The sequence below is a fragment of the Mauremys reevesii genome, unplaced genomic scaffold (assembly GCF_016161935.1).
Source record: "Mauremys reevesii isolate NIE-2019 unplaced genomic scaffold, ASM1616193v1 Contig24, whole genome shotgun sequence".
Classification (NCBI taxonomy): Eukaryota; Metazoa; Chordata; order Testudines; family Geoemydidae; genus Mauremys; species Mauremys reevesii.
Window position 1 is genome coordinate 294,653 of NW_024100834.1, and position 22,306 is coordinate 316,958.

At 43.1% G+C, this 22,306-nt stretch overlaps 1 protein-coding gene and 1 pseudogene across 1 annotated transcript; both read right to left on the minus strand.

The window, feature by feature from the left end:
- Positions 1-798: 798 nt before the first annotated feature.
- LOC120393569 lies at positions 799-1,724 on the minus strand (annotated as a pseudogene).
- Positions 1,725-16,701: 14,977 nt separating this feature from the next.
- On the minus strand, positions 16,702-17,628 carry LOC120393570 (olfactory receptor 6F1-like). The gene has a single exon (XM_039518201.1). The coding sequence runs from the start codon at positions 17,626-17,628 to the stop codon at positions 16,702-16,704; it is 927 nt and encodes a 308-aa protein (XP_039374135.1).
- Positions 17,629-22,306: the final 4,678 nt, after the last annotated feature.

The window sequence follows — 22,306 nt, forward strand, 5'->3', positions numbered from 1 at the left end:
CACCGCAAACAGCAGTTTCAGGCTGTGATTGGGGCCCCGGGAGGGAGGGGGAGGAGTGGGGATGGAGCGAACGCAGGGGAGAGGGAGGTAAGAGGAGGGGAAGAAGTGGGGTGGGGGCAGAGCTGGGGCGGTAAGAGGAGGGGTAGGGGCATGGGCCTGGGGACGGGGTGGAGTGGGGGTCGGACCTGGGGCAGGGAAGGGGTTGAGCACTCCCCCCGGCTAGCGGGGAAGTCTGCGCCTACAGTCCAGCAGCAAAATGCAGTGGTGTTCCCACTGCATCAGTGGTTTGTTTTGTTTGTGAAAAGGAAAAGGGAAGAGAAAAATAAATGAGAAAAGAAAAGAATATTTTGACTCTTTTATTGTTATATTGTGAAAATTGACATAATAAGGCATGCCATAGAGTGCACACTACTGACATGTCATGACATAATGTTAAACTAATAAATGGAATAATAAAGTAAATTGCAAACAAACATTACATTTTGAAGTGGAGTTTTGATTCCCCTCCACAACAAATGGTTTGAAATGGGTTTGTTTTGTAATTTCCATTTCAAAAACATTTGGAAAATACTTGTTTCCGCTTATGATTTGGAATGAAAACAAATGTCAAAACGTCATCATTTCCCACTTGATTTCCCTCACTGCCTGCCTAAATCAGTTATATACAAGGCTTTGGACTAGGGTGATCAGATGTCCTGATTTTATAGGGACAGTCCTGATTTTGGGGCCTTTTTCTTATATAGGTTCCTATTACCCTCCACCCTCGTCCCGATTTTTCACACTTGCTGTCTGGTCACCCTATTTCCTACTGAATGCCTTTCTCAAGATTTCTTTAATGTCTTTGTTCCTTAACGTGTAAATGAAAGGATTAAGCAATGGTGTCATGATAGTATTCAAGAGGGTGACAACTTTGTTCATTTCCAGTGAGTTCTGCTTGGATGGTTTGACATACAGAAAGATGGAGCAGCCGTACCATATAACCACAACGGTGAGATGGGCAGAGCAAGTGGAAAAGGCCTTTGCCAGGCTTGGGCAGATGGGATTCTCAGGACTGTGGAGATGATGTAAATGTAGGAGACCAGGATGATGGCACAGGACCCAAGGACAACAATAAAGCAGATAGTAATATACACCATCTCAACGAGGCGTGTGTCTGTGCAGGACAGCTTTATCCAAGAATCTACATCACAGAAGAAATGGTTGATGATGGCAGAGTCACAGAAGGACAACCTGGTGATCAGAAACGCCAGCAAAGAAATAGTCAAGAAGCTACTTGCCCATGATCCAAGAGCCAGCTGAATGGACAAAGTGCTGTTCATGATGGAGCTATAACGCAATGGGTGACATATGGCCAGATAGCGATCATAGGCCATAACGGCCAGAAGTAGATATTCGGTGCAGCCGAGGGAGAAGACAAAGTACATCTGCAGGAGGCAACTGGAGAAGGAAATGGTTTTGCTTTGGGACACTAGGAGAGCAAGAGTTTTGGGAATGTACCCCGTAGTGAACCAAATGTCTAAGAAGGAGAGATTGCAGAGAAAGAAATACATCGGGGTGTGCAGGCGGCGGTGAGTCCCCACTAAGGAGATGATGGTGATGTTTCCCATCAGCGTCAGGAGGTACATGAACAAGAAAAGCAGGAAGAGAGAGATCTGCACATACCGAGAGCCAGGGAACCCCAGCAGAATAAATTCCCTCACATTGGTCTGATTTCCCTTCACCATTGCGTGCTCTCCCTGTTAAAACACAAGAAACCATAAAAGGAAGACAAAGAAACAGATGACTTGTTTAATTGCAGTTCATTGTTGACAACAAAGTGAGCAGTCATGGAGCAAGAGAGAGAACAAGAGAGAGAGCAAGAGAGAGAATATATTATATTGTTAAAGCCCAATGGGATTATACAGTCTGACGTCCTGTATCATACAGGTTGGATAATCCCATTCATCAAAGCCCAGTAGCTAATGGTTGAACCAGAGCTTATCTCTTAGGAAAAAGGTATCCTATCTTGACGAGACCCCCCCATCTCACATTAAAGAGCAGTATCCTACAGGATACTGAACACAGTTTATGTGAAGCAGTAAACATTCAGTTCTCAGTAGATGTGGGTATGTTGTCATCTATGAAAACTAGAGTTTCAATGGCAGATTGGCACCTAACTCCCCTAGGTTCCTTTGAAAATCCCAGCCTTAGATTCTGCTCCACCCACAGAACTAGGAAACCTGGCCTAACTCACCTCCCAAAGCCAGACACAGAATCCTGGATTTCTCACTCTCAGACCTGTGCTCTAACCACGATACCCCACGTCCTTTCTAGAGCTGTGAATGGAACCCAGGAGTCCTGATTCCTAGCCCTCCAACCCTTAGTTCCCATCACACTCCCAGAGCTGGAAAACAGAACCCAAGCATCCTGATTCCTGGTTCCTTTTTCTAAGCCAAAGGTTCTCAAACTGTGGTCTGCAGACCACTAGTGGTCCGCGAGCTCCATTCAGGTGGTCCACAGATATTTTCCTCTAAGGTGAGTGCCTGAGCAGCCGCACAGAACAGAATGAAGGCCACCCATCTAATTAGTGGAGCCGTGAAGGTGTGGCTTCACTAATTAGGTGCCTGGACCCTTGAGAAGACGCACATGAAAGGTGAGGTTGTGACCTTGGAGGGAATAGGGGGTAGTTGGGAGGGGCAGTGGGGTGAGAAGAGGGGGTGGGGCAAATTTGGGACTTCAGGACTGTGGCAGCCAGAGAGCAGACTTTCCCCAGCTCCAGGGCTGCGGCTGCTGGGGAGAGACGACTCTCCTTCCCAGCCCCAGCTTGGGGGCTGCTGTGGCGGGGGAAGGCACATCCATCACATTAAAAAAGTATGATTACTGATATTAAAATATGAGTTGTGTGCTTTTATTTGTAGAACAAAAAATATGTTAATTATTATTAAGGTTTTTTTTATATAGCGCTTTTATCCAAAGTGCTTTAGAATAGTTAGCTAAGGGTACAAACATTTGGAAAGATCGTTAAGTGATCCGCTGAGACCCTCAGCAATTTTCAAGTAGTCCAAGAAAAGAAAAGTTTGAGAACCACTGTTCTAAGCTATTAGCACACACTCCCTCCACAGAGCCAGAACATCAGAACGTAAGAACTTACATAAGAACGGCCATACTGGGTCACATCAATTTCCATCTAGACCAGTATCCTCTCTTCTAACAGTGGCCAATGCAGGTGCCCCAGAGGGAATGAACAGAATGTCTGCCTTGAGACATCTTAAAGGACATCTAAAGGACAATCCTCTGTTGTTGATGATGATGATGTGTGCATATTTGACTTATACCTCCTCTGAACCATTGGTAACCATGATGGCACCCCTGATTTCCAGACTCAGTTTACTTCTAATTCTGGGTATTCTCTATAGTAAGGTTCCATATTTAAGTTTTGTAAAGGATTAATAATTGAAGTTTTAATAAATGCTTAACTAATTTGTATTGAGGCCAACCACTCCAAATGTGTTTATAAACCCGATATATAACCATTTCTGAAACTTTCTACTGATGTGCTTATAACCCTGGGAACATATAATGTTTACGTCTTTACATGCTTAAAATCAATTAAACTTTGTCAATAGGTGTGGAAGAATTCATTTTCCTCATAATTTTGATGGCTAATATCAATGCTTATTTTTAAAAGCATTGCTTTTCTATTTTTATGGATTTAGATTTTCATATTTGCGCAATATTATCGCTTGTAAGTGTTTATTTCCATTTTTATCAATTAAATGTTCACAGTTGCAGTTCATTATGTGGACCAGACAATGGAGCAGAGTCAGACAATAATTATTTAATGACAGTAGATGTTGAGATTCAAAATGTTAAAGGTTTATAACTGTTAAAACTCTGTCAACATCACATGGCAAAATAAGCAAATCAAATACCCTTAAGCAGCATTTTCCTTCCTTACCTGGATTATTGATGGAAATATATTTGTCATTTTTCTGGGTATGTGGTGAAATCAACGTTTATCGTCATTTACCAATACAAAACTGATCCTTCCAAGTCTGTTTCTAAAGAACTTATAAAGGGAACCCTAATAAAAAGTGTGATCCCATTTTCTTCAGTTTAATTAGTTTCTCTGCAAACTGCACTGTTTTCAGGGTGTTCTCACTGACATGAATGTAGCAAATAATTCTATTGGTGATACAATGGCTAGAATCTTTCTTTCTTTCTTTCTTTCTTTCTTTCTTTCTTTCTCCTTTAAAGTCACCATATATGGGGGAAGATTGTTTTATTTTGGAAGGTGTCAAGTATCTCTGCATAGTTTGCAAAACTACAATTAATCTGCAAGACAGCAAAAAGAAACTGACCAGAAACCTACTATAAACACAGGTGAAATTGCCTAACATGTTTTTTATACTGGAGAGTGAGCGCAATGCAGAACCATAGGATTGTATGCTCTAAGAGGCTTGAGGGAATTATGAACCCAAATCCATTGAATTTCTGAGGGATTTGTGCAATTTGCTCTAAACTAGTATAAATTTGAATGCTAGGAATAATAATACCACCACCACATTCTGATTTCATTTAAACTGGTGTAACTTCTAAGCATTCTGGGTAGATACTCAAAGACCTTTCAGAATACTCACTGTGTGGGTGGCAGTTCTGTGGATGCATCCTGAATTAAACATAACTGCTAACACATCAAGTGTAGAAAAAAGGTGCTCTCTTAAGCATGGAGAGAAAAACCAACACAGTTATAATTTTTTAAAAACAGACAATAATTCTGCTTCTAGGACACACACCTTTTGAACATTTTCAAAAGATTCAAGAACACAACCTGCTCTAATGAAATCAACCATCAAATATCCTTAAGAGATTATCAGTATATCTTAGTATATACTTATAACTGAAAATGAGCTATGTATATGTTATATACTACTGTCTGCTGCACTGACATCTATTTATCTATCTATCTCTTATATACTACTGTCTTCTTATGTGCTCCATTCAGGCAATGAAAGAGTGTTCAACTCAGGATGGCTTATTTCATCAGCTCAGAAGGCCACCTTGGGACATAATCTTCAGAGAAATTCACAGACTTTCTCAGAACTACAGAGGGAATTGCTTGAGGGGCCATTAACCAAATAACTCATGGGCCAATCCTCAGAGAAGCTGGGTTTAATTCCCACATGCCCGCATGGGTTTTGTAAACACACACACCTACTTTCACAGATTTCCTCTGCACTAAATTCTGAGTAATTTCTACATGCTCTTGCCGCATGTCAAACCTCATTCCATTATTCGTGGATCCAGTCCCAAGAAGAGTTGGCTGAATAACAAAGCACAGTGGGAAAGATTCTTTAGGCAGCAAACCAATAGAAACAACACTTAGCTCTTATACTGGGCTTAAAATCAGTAGCTCTCAAAGAACTTTACCGAGGAGGTCAGGGTCACTATCCCCATTTTACAGATGGGGAAACTGAGGCACAGACAGGGGCGATTCACTCTGGAATGGGTAAGAGGGGACTCAGCCAAACTGACTGCAGTGGAGTTACCCCAGAGATACACTGTGGTGAACGAGAGGAAGAAACAGGCCCATTTATCCAATGGGCCAAAAACCAGTGTCTCTTCCCCTGATCATCCACTCACTGACACTGGGCTTACACAGGAATAACTCCACTGACTTCAGGAGAGTTACTCCAGATTTGCACTGGCAGAGGAGCAGGATCCTGTCCCATGTGAACACAGCATATGCCTGAATTTTAGAGGCGCAGAGGGGAATTACAACCCTGGTCAAACTGCATGGACCAGATCCTCACCTTGTGTGAATTAGCAAACCTCTTTTGATTCCAGCTGAGTAATTCTAACTTACATCCACTGGGGATCTGACCCAGTTTCACCTGGGATATCAGGAACTACAGGTGCCCATGTCTCATTCACTTACCCTGAACTGAAATCTAGTAGACACTGCATTCCATTCTCAAAAACCCATTACCATTTTTGAAAGAGGGGTTTCCCCTCACTCAATCAAGTTAGAAAGTGTTCTGCTGTCTTGAAACACAGGAAAGTAAAATAAAGCACAAAGTATCTGTCATTCCCTCCTCGTATACCAGGCATCCTCTGCAGGAGAAAAAGCAGCCAGACCACAAGGTGCCTACTCACACTTTGATCTTGTAGGCCAGGTGTTTAGGCACATAAAGGTGCAGACGGGAGCCTAGGGGGACTTTCCAAAGCATCTGAACAGATGAGGTGCCTAACTCCCATTGGATGTTACATGACTATCATCTTTTGGCACTTTTGAAAATCCCATTGAAGCCCAGATCCTCAAGGTATTTAGATGCCTAGCTCTCATTGATTTCAATGGGACTTAGATGACAATGTGTCTATGTGCATCTTCAGGCACCAAAATACCCTCCATGTAGAAACCTCAGGTGTCTATCCACATTTATTCCTTCGATGGAGCAGGAGTAGCCCATTATGTAGGCATTGTTTACAGATGTTTCCCATGGCCATCAAGAGGTAGGTGAACAAGAATAGCAGGAAGAGAGAGATCAGTAAATACCGAGAGCCAGGGAAGCCAAGCAGAACAAATTCCTTCACATTAGTTTGATTTCCCTTCACCATTGATTTCACAATCTGCCAAAACATAATAAACCATAAAAGAGAGGACAAAGAAAACCAGGAGGCATGATAAGGGGCAGCTCATTCTTGAAAGACAAGTAATTGAGCTAGGAGGAGCAAGCTAATCTTTTTTTCCACGGTCCATCTTAATTTCAGAAAATGTGGAATAGTTAAAATAAAAAATTGTCCACGGAAAATGACCTTTTTACAAAATATCTCAATTTTCTCTTTTAAAATAAAAGAATATATTTAGGTTGGACATTAAAAAAAACCAAAACATTTTTTTCTCTTTCCAAAATCAAATCAAAACAAAAATATTTTATTTTCAAATAAAGTTTTGAATTTTAAATAGAAAAACTGAAAAAAATTGACATTAAAATGATTGTTTCAATGCCATTTTAAGTCAACATGCTCATTAATAACAACCACTTTTAATTATGAAGGATGCTGAAATGAAATGTTTCATAGAATCATAGAATCATAGAATCTCAGGGTTGAAGGGACCTCAGGAGGTCATCTAGTCCAACCCCTGCTCAAAGCAGGACTAAACCCAACTAAATCACCTCAGCCAGGGCTTTGTCAAGCCTGACCTTAAAAGCCTCTAAGGAAGGAGATTCCACCACCTCCTTAGGTAACCCATTCCAGTTCTTCACCACCCTATTAGTGAAAAAGTTTTTCCTAATGTCCAACCTAAACCTCCCCCTCTGCAACTTGAGACCATTACTCCTTGTTCTGTCATCTTCTACCACTGAGAACAGTCTAGATCCAGCCTCTTTGGAACCCCCTTTCAGGTAGTTGAAAGCAGCTATCAAATCCCCTCATTCTTCTCTTCTGCAGACTAAACAATCTCAGGTCCCTCAGCCTCTCCTCATAAGTCATGTGCTCCAGCCCCCTAATAATTTTTGTTGCCCTCCGCTGGACTCTCTCAAATTTGTCCACATCCTTCCTGTAGTGTGGGGCCCAAAACTGGACACAGTACTCCAAATGAGGCCTCACCAGTGCTGAGTAGAGGGGAATGATCACATCCCTCGATCTGCTGGAAATGCCCCTACTTATACAACCCAAAATGCCATTAGCCTTCTTGGCAACAAGGGCACACTGTTGACTCATATTCAGCTTTTCGTCCACCGTAACCCTAGATCCTTTTCCGCAGAACTGCTGCCCAGCCATTCGTTCCTAGTCTGTAGCAGTGTATGGGATTCTTCCGTCCTAAGTGCAGGACTCTGCACTTGTCCTTGTTGAACCTCATCAGATTTCTTTGGCCCAATCCTCTAATTTGTATCCTATCCTCCTCTGTCTCCGATCCCGACCCTCCAGCGTATCAACCACGCCTCCCAGTTTAGTGTCATCTGCAAACTTGCTAAGGGTGCAGTCCACACCATCCTCCAGATCGTTAAAACCGGCCCCAGCATCGACCCTTGGGGCACTCCACTTGATACCGGCTGCCAACTAGACATGGAACCATTGATCACTACCCGTTGAGCCCGAGTTTCTTTCTGAAGTGTTGGTCAAAAATTTTCTGACAGAACAGTTCCATGGGAACACGTTAACACCATCAGAAAATTTAACATAAACCACAGATTCCATAGACTCATAGATTCCAATTCCCAAAGGGAACATTGTGATCATCTACTCTGACCTACTGTATAACACAGGCCAGAGAACTTCTCCAAAATATTTTCTAGAGAAGATATGTTAGAAAAAAAATCCCAATCTTAATTTAAAAATGATAAGTAATGGAGAATCCAGCATGAGCCTTGGAAAGTTGTTCCAATGGTTAATTACTTTCAATGTTACATAAGAACGGCCATACTGGGTCAGACCAAAGGTCCATCTAGCCCAGTAACCTGTCTACTGACAGTGGCCAATGCCAGGTGCCCCAGAAGGAGTGATTCTTACAGGTAATGATCAAGTGATCTCTCTCCTGCCATCCATCTCCACCCTCTGACAGACGGAGGCTAGGGACACCATTCCTTACCCTTCCTGGCTAATAGCCATTAATGGACTTAACCTCCATGAATTTATCCAGTTCTCTTTAAACACTGTAATAGTCCTAGCCTTCACAACCTCCTCCGGCAAGGAGTTCCACGAGTCGGTTGTGCGCTGTCTGAAGAAGAACTTCCTTTTATTTGTTTTAAACCTGCTGCCCATTAATTTTATTTGGTGGCCCTTAGCTCTGATATTATGGGAACAAGTAAATAACTTTTCCTTATCTACATTCTCCACATCACTCATGATTTTATAGACCTCTATCATATTCCCCCCACCCCAGTCTCCTCTTTTCCAAGCTGAAATGTTACAATTTTACACCTTATTTCCAATCTGAATTTGTCAAGATTCAACTTCCAGCCATTGGATCGTGTTACACCTTTATCTGCTAGACTGAGGAGCCCATTATTAAATACTTGTTCCCTGCATAGAGATTGATATCAAGTCACCGCTTCACCCTCTCTTTATTAAGCTAAATAGTTTGAACTCCTTGAGACACATTTTCTAATTTCTCTTTGCTTTTCTATGAACTGGACACAGGTTTTCAGCAGCGATTGCACCATTGCCAGATAGAGAGGTAAAACAACTTCTCTACTCCTCCTCAAGATCCTCCCATTTATGCAATCCGGGATCACATTAGATTTTTTGGTCACAGCATCACCAGGACCCCCAGACCTTTTTCAGAGCCACAGCTTTCCAGGATAGAGTCCCCTATTGTGCAAGTACAGCCCACATTCTTTGTTTCTAGAAGTATATATTTACATTTATCCACATTAAAACACACATTGCTTGCTAGTGCCTAGCTTGCCAAGTCACCCAAATCACTTTGAATCAGTGACCTGTCATCATCATCAACCTCCAATTTGTGTGTCATCTGCAAACTTCATCAGTGCTGATTTTATGTTTTCTTCCAGGACATTGATAAAAATGCTAAATAGCGTACAAGCAAGAACTGATTGCCAGGGTTCAGTGTTAGGTTGACAGGTCTGTAATTACCTGGGTCATCCCATTTACCTCTTAAAAATTGGCATACTAGCTTTCTTCCAGTCTTCTGGAACATCCCCAGTATTCCAAGATTTATTGAAAATCAACATTTACAGTCCAATGAACTTCTCAGCCAGGTATTTTATAACTCTTAGATGCAGGTTCTCTGGACCTGCTGGTTTAAAAAATATCTAACTTTAGTAGATTCTGTTTAACATCCTCCAGAGATACCAGTGGAATGGAAAGAGTGTTATTATTGCCATATGATGAAACTATATCATCTGTTTTTCCCCAGATTCAGAACAGAATTATTTATTGAACACTTATGCCTTTTCTGGATTTTTGCCAGAAGTTTGGAATGGGCGACAGGAACAGATCACTCGATGATCACCTGTTCTGTTCATTCCCTCTGAGGCACCTGGCATTGGCCACTGTTGGCAGAGACGATGCTCGGCTAGATGAACCATTAGTCTGAGTCATATGGTCATTTTTATGTTCATATGGCTCATAATTGCTTACAGCTTTGTGAATCTGGTCCCACTAAAGCACCAAATTTTATATATAAACACCTGGGGGAATTCTATGCCAAAAAATTAAAAATTCTGCACACAATATTTTAAAATTGTGCAAAATTCTGCATATTTATTTGTATAATATAATCATGCCAGTTTCAATTATTTTGGTAATTTATTGCAAAATTTCCATCAGCTAGTATGTCTGTAATAAAACAGACGCATAAAAAAAGATTCTTGGTCCTGCTAGTGAAGGCAGGGGGCTGGACTTGATGACCTTCCAGGGTCCCTTCCAGCTCTATGAGATAGATAGGTAATTGTTTTTTTTAACAAATAGATTCCTTACTAGTCATATTAATACAGAACTTTAAGTAATTCATTTAAATTACAATATCAAGTTGTATTTCCTGCACCTGTCAGAAGCAGTGCAAAGGCTTTGGGGGTCAGGCATAATGGAGGAGCTGAGGGAGAGGGAATGAACCTGGAGGGTTGTTGGGTATGGGTGGGAGAAGTATGGAAGAGGGTTTTTTTGTGGGGGGGAGTGTCAGGAGTGGGGGTCGGGGAGTTGGGACACCTACCCCATGCAGACCGTTGCTTACTCCAACCCTCTCCCATTCAGTCAGGCATATCTGCTCAGCCCCTGCCAGTCTGTCCCCCCACTAGCCATTCTGAACCCCAGTGTGTGACCCCCCCCTTCCCAGTAGCCCCACTCTGTCCTAACTTGGCTCCACTGTCAGGGCCGCCCAGAGGATTCTGGGGGCCCGGGCCGGCGGCGGGGCCCTTCCGCCGGGACCCGCCGCGGCGCCCGAAGACCTGCGGCGGGGCCCCCGCCGAATTACCGCCGACGCGGGCCCCGCCGCCGACGCGCAGCCCAGTCTTCGGCGGTAATTCGGCGGGGGGGGTCCCCGCCGCGGGTCTTCGGGGCACTTCGGCGGCGGGTCCCGGAACGGAAGGGCCCCCCGCCGCTTAATTACCGCCGAAGACCGAGCTGAACTTCTGCGGCGGGTCCCGCTCCGTCTTCAGCAGTAATTCGCCGGCAGGGGGTCGTTCCGCTCCGGGGGGGAAGGACCCCCCCCCGCCGGCGAAGACCGGGAGCGAAGAAGCTCCTGCGCCCGGCCCCGCAAGAGTTTTCCGGGACCCCTGGAGCGAGTGAGGGACCCCGCTCCAGGGGCCCCGAAAAACTCTCGTGGGGGCCCCTGTGGGGCTCGGGGCCTGGGGCAAATTGCCCCTCTTGCCCTCCCTCTGGGCGGCCCTGTCCACTGTGATGAATTTCTATTCCTGGGGGAATTCTGCTCTACTGCACACACACAGTATTCCCCCCACACACGCAGAAACTACATTCTGCCCCAGAAGTGCTGCAGTTTCACCTTTTGACCACCAGAGGACACTGTTGTGCCAGAACAGCCAGCTGCATTCATGCTGCTGGCTGGCTGGCACCACAGTTACCTCTGCTGGGTGAAATGTGGAACTGCAGCACTTCTGGGGCAGAAAGTTTCTGAGGACAAAAATTCAGCAGGACAAATTAATTCTTTGTGTGCACAGTGGCACAGAATTCCCTCCGGAGTAATATATATTACTGATATGGACTTTATTCTGGTTTCACATTATAAATGTAATCAAATGGTAACCACTAGTACCTATGCTACCATTTATTTTATAGGTCTGTGATCAGTTCCACTTTATCTGTCAGGATACGGTCTAATGTAGAAGCAGCAAAGAATCCTGTGGCACCTTATAGACTAAGAAATACCCCATGCAGAATGAAACATTTATTGAGTTAGGAAATCGTTGTCTATGATGTTTAGAAATTACAAGGATGTTTTAGGACTGACCGCAAATAACTTCCAGCATATGTCATTCACATTGGCGTGCCCAGGGGCGGCTCTAGCAATTTAGCCGCCCCAAGCACAGCGGCACGCCGCGGGGGGCGCTCTGCCAGTTGCCGGTCCTGCGGCTCCGGTGGACCTCTTGCAGGCATGCCTGCGGATGCTCCACCGAAGCCGCAGGACCAGCGGACCTCTGCAGGCACGCCTGCGGAGGTCCACCGAGCCGCCTGCCGCCTCCCGGCGACTGGCAGAGCGCCTCGCTGCATGCCGCCCCAAGCACGCGGTTGGCATGCTGGGGCCTGAGCTGCCCCTGGGCGTGCCCCATGATAACACCGTTTTTTTCCTGCACATTATAGATAAGTGCATAAAGAAGTGGTCATCTTGTTCCCAGTTGTGATTTGGTGGTCTGTGGCAGAGACCAACTAATACTCCATCTTGTGCTTTATCTGTTAGGACATTGATCCATAAGCATTTAAAATTATTTTCTTCCAAGTTATCAGTAACTCAGAAACAAGTAATGCCATTTATGACCTAGAGTGCCATTTCCTATTTGATCTTTCCTAAATAGCTTAAAATAATTGATTTTAACATTCCAGTTGCATTAATCATCCCTCCAAGTTTCATTAATACCAAACAGATCAAATTTATTCTATAAATGAACAATTCCAAATCCCCTTGTTTTGTTACCCAGGCTCCTAGCATTCATGTACCAGCAGTTCAATAATTTCTTCTCTTCATGTCCCTTGGTTCCTTGATTAATTTTGTTCTCAATATTTCCATTTTGTTCTGAGTGCCCATATCTTCCCTCTTTTTAACCTCCATTTTTGCTATTAGTTTAATCCTCCTGACTACTCTAGCCAGCCTGTCCCCAAGAAGACTGGTCCCACTTCTACTGAGGTGACTCCATCCAAACTATATATCCCCCTCACCATAGAAGGTGGACTGATGTTCCACAAAACCAAGACCCTGTACCCTACACCACTTACCTAGCCAGCCATTCACCTCCACACTCTTCTTCATTCAGTCTTCTTTCATTCATGGGACAGGAAAGGTCTCAGAGAAGATTGCTTGGACTTTCTTCTTCTTCAGCATGCTTCCAAGTTCCAGAAGTCATCTACTGTGAGATATCCCACAGCACAATGTCATTAGTGTACTATGAACTAATACCCATAGATCCTTGCTTGTTGACTTCAGAAGCCTTACTTTATTTAATGTGAAAAAGACATTCCAACCAAGCTCTGGAGAAAGACTTTTCTGTACCACTTCAGACCACAAAGGCAACCAGTCTTAGGTGGTCTGAAAACTGCCTGCTAAATCAGCACTGCAGGCAGTAAACTGATTTAGCAGGTTTTACACTACCTGCTAAATCAGCACTGCTGCGATCGATGCAGTGATGTTGATTTAGTGGGTCTGGTGAAGACATGCTAAGTCAATGGAAGAGTGATCTCCTGTCAACATCTGTACACCACCTCCCTGAGAGGCAGAAGATATGCTGATGGGAGATCGTCTCCCATCAACATAGTGTGGTGTAGACACTGCTGTAAGTCGACCTAAGTTATGTCAACTTCAGTTATGTAACTTGCATAAGTGAACTAGTGTAACTTAGATCAACTTCAGCATTAGTGTAGACTAGCCCTTAGCTTTGGAAAGGCAGCACACCATGCTGTTGTCCACAAGTCCCTTGCAGAACATTCTTTCAAGTCTTCTGAGTTCTGAATCTACAACAAGGATCATCTGTCTTCCTAGGACAACTGGAGAACTGGGCTGTCCAAATGTTGTTTTGATTTTTTATACCAAAAAAAAGCTATCAGAATTTTGGTCTGTAGGGAATAAAAGAAAAAAATGACATTTTGGAAATCTTAATGGAACAGAAATTCTGGGTTCTGACTTGCTCTAGTTCTGATCAACATGGAGTGTTTTGACATTTCTGAGACTAAAATTTTTGGAACATTTGATTCCACAAAATGTTTATAGTTCATCTTTTCATCCTGATTCAGCATGAAAAGAAATGTCAAGCTATTGGAATTTCCTATGTGATGGACATTCCATTTTCCAGGAAGCTTTAATTATGGATGGGATTTTCAAAGACACCAAGTGGAATTAAGTGCAAAAACTCTATTGAATCTCACTCACGCGCCTTTGGTAAACCCCAACTACATCGTCTATGACGTTGTAGGATTTAACTAAGGACCAAATTTGTTCCCCAGTGTGCACAGGCCCAAATCCCAAATGTGTGTGATTTAACAGATCTGATTGAAAAAGAAAAATGTTTGTCTCCAAAAGAGTTGGCATGATTTTTAGGAAGTTTTTTATTATTCTGTAACAAAATATTTAGTTTGAAAAGAAACAAGACTAACATTTTATTTCATTTACTTTCAAATTATTTTTGTAAAAATAAGCTACATTATTTGAAATCACATTGTTTTCATGAAACATGTTGATTTTGATGAAATTACATGTGAAACACTGAAAACATTTGGCCAGTTCTGGTGACTGAGAAATGGGTTTTACCAATGGGGTCTAAGAGGGTTAAGCAACCTCCATAAATTGAAAATCATAGTGTCAGGCCAGACGGGACCATTAGACTATCTAGTCTGACTTGTATATCACAGAGCCATTGAATTTCATCCAGTTACACATATATTGAGATCAATTACTTGGGATAGACTTTCAGTCCTTAGGAGACTAAGCTGTTGTGAGCCACAGGCAGACACCAGGAGAGACCGAGGTGACACCAATGCCCAAGGCCCCTGCAAGGACAGGGAACTGGTCAGCTGAGATCTGTCCAGATGATTGTACCAAGCAATCTATGTCCCATGCTGAGGAGGGTGAAAAAAATCCAAGGGGAAAATTCCTTCCTGACCTGAAATCTGAAGATCATTTTGACCTGATCATGAGAGGAAAACATACCAACCAAGCTCTTGAGAAAGAAGTTTCTGTACCACTTCAGATCAGCGACCCACCCCGTCCGGTGTCCTGTCTCCCACTGTTTCCAATCTCTGGTGCTTCAGAGGAAGATTTAAACAAACAAAACCACCACCACTGCCACCAACAGAATACAGAGCATCAGGGGCACAAAAGCCCACCTTCTTCCAGACACTTGCATGTGACCAGCTGAAGCCCTGAAGCATGACATTTGATTATAGTCATTGTCTGAACGCAAGTTTTATTAGAAGGTTGAGTACAATACAGGCAAATCTTTTCTATCTGGGTATATCTACACAGCACAGTAAGCCTGGGCTCTGACACAGGTTTGAGACCAAGACCCTCTTCTGTCCAGACACAAATCAGTCAGACTTAAGTCAGCAAGCAGTCAGGACCTGGGTCCTAGGACTGTACTAGGAGCATGGGTCAGAACCCAAGTCCTGCTGTGACTTGGCTCCAAGAGCTATCATTTTGCTGTATGGACACAGCTCAAGCCACAAACCTGAGTGAGAAGTTCTGCATAGTACAGTATGGACATGTTAGCATGGCTGTGAGACCTGGGTCTAGTGATTGTAAACCCAGGTGGACGCTCAAGCACAGGCTTGGGAACACTCACATTTCCACAGGCCTACACACACACACACACACACAAAAATACATACAGGCCTCAGAATTTCCCACAGATGCTGGATTAAAGCATGTCATTTACAAAGAGAATCTGCTTTAAAGACTCCAAGTTATGGTGAATCCACAACTTCCCTGGCAAACTGTTTCAATGTTTCATTACCCTCACTGCTAGGACACTGCACAGGCAGTTGGATGCCTCATTTACTTGCACTCTTTTGAGAAATCCCATCTTAAATAAGTAAAATACTTTCCAAAAGATTGGGGGATAAAATGGTACAATACAAACTTTATTTACATTCTGATGTTCTGAATGGGCTGTAAGCAAATATACAACAGACATCAATTATTCACATACATAGGACATTTCATATTACAATTACATTGAAAAATGAAGGGCATTCATTTCCATATTTGAAATCATAAGGAGATTTTTTTCTTATATCTGTGCTCTACAGAATCTTCCTGTAGCTAAATATTCATTTCACAGCAAGATAAAATACATGGACTGAAGAGTCCATGTATTTCAGTCCACTCACCAGGTGAGCCTGGGACATCACTTAAAGTGGAAATTATAGTCCAGTCCAATGTTGCTTCTTTAGTTCAAGGGCAAGAGGCCTCCATTTTCACACTGTCTATATGTTGATATGATTTCTCAGAATAACCCTAAATCTAATCCAGATTTGTTTGCTATCTCATTCACCAATGTGTAGTCTATGCATTTTTTCTAGGGCTTTCTAAATATTCTAAGGAAGCTAGTCAACCAACTCTAATTGAAATTCATTGGAAGTCATTCTCCTAACTACCTTCAGCTCATTTGAAAATCCCAGCTAGTACTCCAGTAGTGGCCACCAATGCCGTATACAGAGGCAATATCTCCTCCTGTCACTTTCTTGGTATTCCCCTACCTATGACCAACAAGGATCATATAAACCTTTCTTTGCCATAGCATCACACTCCCCAGTTGGTTATCCACAACGACCCATTTTCAGAGTCACCACTTTCCAAGATAGAGTCCCCTCACCCTGTACCATCTACAGAAAATTGATCCATAGCCAGATCCCATCAACAGAGAGTACTTTCTCCCCAGATCTCATGTGCTTTGTCCTGGGCTTAGTGATTTGCATTGGAACACAGCTGTCTTGATGGTTCATAGAAGGAGATACACACTTTGAGGTAACCAAGGCTTGATCCCTTAATGCCTTAATCCCTGTTGATTTTACAATGTTGACCTTTTAGAAATAATGTCATGTCCCAAAGAGCGTATTTTGCATGACTTCCTTCACCTCTCTGTTTCTCAGAGCATAGATGAAAGGGTTTAGCAGTGGCGTAACCACAGTGTTTAGGATGTTGACTATCTTGGTCAGTTCCAATGAATTCTGTGCAGATGGCTTGACAAAGAGAAAAATGGTGGATCCGTACCATAGAAGCACGACAACAAGATGGGACGAGCAAGTGGAAAATGCCCTTTGCCGGCCTTTGGCTGACGGGATTCTCAGTATAGTGGAGATGATATAGATGTATGAAAGGAGGGTTATCACACACGAACCCAGGATGACAACGACTGAGATGATGAAAGCTGATACCTGAATGATGGATGTGTCCGTGCAAGAGAGGACAATCCAGGAATCTATCTCACAAAAGAAGTTATTGATGACATTAGGGCCACAGAAAGACAACCTGGATATTAGAGATGCCAGCACAGAGATAACCAGGAAACCACACACCCAAGAGCCAAGAGCCAGCTGAGCTGACAAGGTACTGTTCATAATGGTGCTATAATGCAATGGGTAACATATGGCCAGATAGCGATCATAGGCCATGATGGACAGGAGGAAATATTCTGTGCAGCCCAAGGAGAATATGAAGTACATCTGTAGGAGGCAGCCAATGAAGGAGATGGTTTTGCTTTTCCCCAGGAAGATTGCAAGGGCTTTAGGAACACAGGCTGTGGTGTACCAGATCTCCAGGAAGGAGAGATTGCAGAGGAAGCAGTACATTGGTGTGTGGAGGCATCGGTGGTTCGCCACTAGGGTTATGATGGTCACATTTCCCAGGACTGTCAGGATGTACATAAAGAGGAAGAGTACAAAGAGGGAGATCTGCAAATACTGGTTCCCCGGGAATCCCAAGAGGATGAATCCCATCACAGCAGATTGATTGCGTTTCTCCATTCAGTGTGTTTTACCTGCTGAAACTAATGAAACAAGGACAGTGATATACACAAGGGACTTAGCCAGCTATCGATCTAAAGTAATAACGGCCTTTCAGTGAATGTACCCATTGACATGTGTTGGTCTTGGCCAAGGTTGGACAGAGAATCAATGGCATCAAAGCTGATCCTAGACTCTAGGAATTCTGACATCCAATTTCTTGATCTAGACACTAGATCACACTCCCTTCTGAGAGCTAGGAATGGAACCCAGGAGTCTTTGACTCAGATTTTTAAAGGAGCCTGATGGGACTTGTTGCCCAGTTCTGACTGATTTTTGGTGGGACTTGAACAATTACCTTCCTTAAACTCTTTTGAAAACCTTCTCCCTTGTTTCGAGTTATTTACTGAAATGATCTGTCTGAAGTCCTCTTCCAGGACTGAAAATAGAAACCAGGAGCCCCAACTCACATTGCCTTACTCTGAACACTAGAGCCCGAAGTAGACAAGAAGGAGGAGGAGGAGGAGAAGATGAAATAGGTTTAAGTTTCATATTTGTCTGGGGCTAAGAGTGTATTTTCCGTTCAGAAGACAACATCCTGTGCTTTGTTCTACAGCAATGAAAATTAACTCTGCTTTGTGTCAATGAAGCTTGTGATGAGAACTCTGGCCAAATCTTTCAGCTCATTCAGTCGTTCAGATACAGGTCTACAATGCAGCTCCTGCTCAGTCACTTCTGCAGCTTAATGTTTGGAAACACAGTCCACAGCCCACATACGCCCAGAAGGGAAGTATTATGGTCCTTAAACATCTGTAATCTCAGATTCCAGCATACATGTGCAGCTCCACTGGCTTCCATTTGTGTTCTCATTACATCAATGTAAACCCATTCTCCAGGTGAGATTTCACACCTGTAGCTGAATGGAACATGCAACGGAATCCAGCCACTCTCTAGTTGTTGGGCTGACATTCCAGGTCTAAAAGGAACAAGTGGGAAAAATAAATTTTTCCCCCTAAAAGTCATATGTTATGTCTGTGAATAGATTTGGGAGGTGGATCTAAGAATTGAAAAAGGGATGATTTTGCATCCTTGTTTTTTGAACTAGACCCCACATGGCCAATGATCAGAAATGATATGCTTCAAAAACAGCTGTAATCTGACACTGAGCATCTTAATTATTATTAGTGAAACAAGCAAAGACTTTTACTGAATCATTCTTTGTTTGTTAAAACCACATGGTCACATTCTGAATCTAAATCCAAAGTGAGCACAGAAAAGCTGGGAAGTGAGCACAGACAATCTGGGAAGACAGTCAAATCTCTTGGAAAATATACTCACATGCAGGCAGGTTTGCTGAGCAGTGGTGAAATCTTGAACTGGAAAGTCATTTGATTTGGCATGAAACATCTATGGAGCTACTCTGCCATCTTGGACAGTGAATGGTTAAAGTTATTTTTAAAAGACAGACAAACATTTTGTGTCAATAAAAGGATCTCTGTTGTATTTGACTAAAGTGTCAGTCTCTAGTGATAGAGTTAGCCAGGCAATATCCTTGTGTCTGTAGTCCTTAATACCCTTGTCTGTAAAAAGTCTCTCTTTTCTTGTACAATATAGTAAAAATGATCTCTCTAGGACTATATATATTCTATGGTGGTTGACATCTAGTGTTATTCCCATCAAACAAAATACAAGTGTTCAAAGGAGATACGGTTATTTCATCTCTTCACAAGCTCCCTTGGGATTCAGTCTCCAAAGACCTCCTCAGCCATGCTTACAATTGGCAGAGTGTGTTGCTTGTGGCATAATTAAAAGAATTCCATGGGCTAGTTATAGGGCCAATGATTTATTTTCCCATGTGGCATGTTTGTCAAATGATTTATCTGCCATTGTGTATATGTCCTACACAAAAACTCATGATAACTCTTGCATTGCCTATCTCCAACGCCCATTGCCTCCATTTGCATTGGATTATACCTTTGAACGCTACAGCTGCCTCTACAAAACCTCCATCTTTGATAACTGGACGCTGTCATGAACAGAGCCAGTCAAATGCTACAAAACAATATTTGTGACCATGTGTTTAAATTCCAAATGACTATTTTGTATGATTGAATTTGTATCATGGTGTTATCACTTTTCATGTTAGCAAGATTTTGTTCACACAAATATTTAGGAAATTACTTTTCTTTCTATACTTGTCAAAAGAAACCAACAAATAAGAGGGATAGCCGTGTTAGTCTGGTTCTGTAGAAGCAGCAAAGAATTTGGACTTATAGATTAACAGAGTTTGCAGCATGAGCTTAGGGTGAATACCCACTTCTTCGCATCCGAAGAAGTGGGTATTCACCCACGAAAGCTCATGCTGCAAAACTTCTGTTAGTCTATAAGGTGCAACAAATAAGAGTATTCATGAGTAAACAAATGGGACTGGTACAAATATTCATCATCAGAGCTGCAGAGAAAAATAAAGCAAAAAAGTGTGTAGGGTTTCTTGTTGTTGTTGTTATTGTTGAAAAATGGCCTTTTTTCAAAAATGAAATTTTTTGTTAACTGTTGACTTTTGTGATCCTTTGTTTTCCTTTTTAATGAATCTTACATGGTGTTTTAATCAAAGTTTTATAACAACCATTATTTTACATATGCCAAAATTTTATAAAACAAAACAACCAAACAACCAAATAAAGAATCAAGCAAACGAACAAAAAATCTTTATAACCCTTACAAACATAAATACCTTTGAAATTTTGAAATTCTTCAATAATTGAAAAAGAATTGCACCAGCTTTGTTCAGCATTCATAATTTAGTAGATGTTATTCATTATTCTGCTGTTTGATCAAGTTTTAGACATCGAATCAGGGAGCAGAAACAATGCCATGTGACTTGGCTGACCAACCAATGCCACTGATAGTGAAGTTACCAGAGCTACTACAAATTTAAATGTTGGAGCTAACCACAGAATTTTGAGCTACACCATTAAGGCTCTTATTCTGCACACACTTATGCCTGTGCTTAGCTTTCCTAGTGTGACTAGTCCCATTTAACTCAATTGTTCTGCACACAATAGTACAATTTTGTACATAGTATTTTCAGGCTTGGAGCCTCTATGTGAATTAGTGATATCCACACAGGGCCTGATTAAAAGCCTGTTGAACTCAATGTACTGGAATGGGTTATCTAGAGAGGTGGTATTCACACTTGGCACCTACATTTTTGCAGTAAAAGATCCCTAGATACCTATGTTTCTGTCTCTGGGCATGTGCACAGCTGCTTCCCTCTAAGCCCCCATGCAAATCAGGAATCGAGAGAAGATAGGCATTCCTCCGCCCAACCCAGCTGTGAGGCCCAATTCTGTAGGTGTGCTCAGATGTTGCTTATCCAATTTGGCCCCTCACAGGTGCTCATGTAAAGTTGGGGTGGGAAAAAGACTTGTAACTTTTAGCTCAGTGGTTAGGGTCTTCACCTGGGATGGGAGAGACCCCTGGTTCAAGTCCCACCCACCCGCCACTGGGATGTTCTGATTGGGTGGGGAGAGGGGCGTGCCCTCAATCTCTCCCATCAAAGCTGTTTCGCTTCAGATAAACAATGCAAATCATTGGAGCAGACCGACTGTATCCTGGGTATCACACATGCTTGTGCCTTCTCTCTGTAGCCCCATGACTCTTGAATTATTTAATCCAAAGTGGAACAGCTTTAATAGGAGACATCAGACTGTCCCATTGGCCCTCACCGGAGAGGTGGCAAAGCCCTGCTCATACCCCTTCTCCCCTCGTGTGGGGGGAAGAGTTGAACTCAGACCACTGGGCTAAGGCTTTGGAGGCATGTTCTTGTTCCCCTCCATCCCAGGGGCCCCTTACACAAATGGAGTAGGCACCTAATGCCGAGAGAGAGCTCACAGCTGTGACTCCCAAGCCTGGATAGGTGCCTCCTTGCAACTTGGATTTAGGCACCAAACTCCCTGCGAGGGGCATGGCTTATGACACACCGCTCACCTCAGCATCTCCCATTGGCTAGCTTAGAAGAGCAGCAACTTCTCTCTTCTTCGGCACCCAACGCTCCCCTTTCATTGCAAATCCCAGTGATACTCCCAGCATCTCCCTGCACTATTGAGAAGGATGAAAGGCCCAGGGAAGCAGAGCAGTCAATGGGAGCAGAGGAGAACCATCCCATAGTTGGGACCCTCCTTCCAGATGGTGTTGGGGTATCCTCTCGCACTGAGGTTACCTCTCCGGGAGAGGGAACTCCAGTCACTAGGAAAAGGCAGGTGTTAGTAATGGGAGATTTGAACTTTAGAAACATAGATAGTTGGGTTTGTGATGACCAGGAGAACTGTATGGTGACTTGTCTGCCTGGTGCGAAGGTTGCGGATCTCTCGAGGCATCTAGACTTATGGGTAGTGCTGGGGAGGAGCTGGTGGTGGTAGTATAAATAGGTACCAATGACATAGGGAAGGGTAGGAGAGACGTCCTGGAGGCCAAACTTAGGCTGCTAGGGAAGAGACTGAAATCCAGGATATCTATGCTGGCATTCTCAGAAATGCTCCCAGTTCCACGTGCAGGGCCAGGTAGGCAGGCAGAGCTTCAGAGTCTCAATGTGTGGATGAGATGATGGTGTGGAGAGGAGGGGTTTAGATTTATTAAGAACTGGGGAAACTTTTGGGATGGGGGAGCCTATACAGGAGAGATGGGCTCCACCTAAACC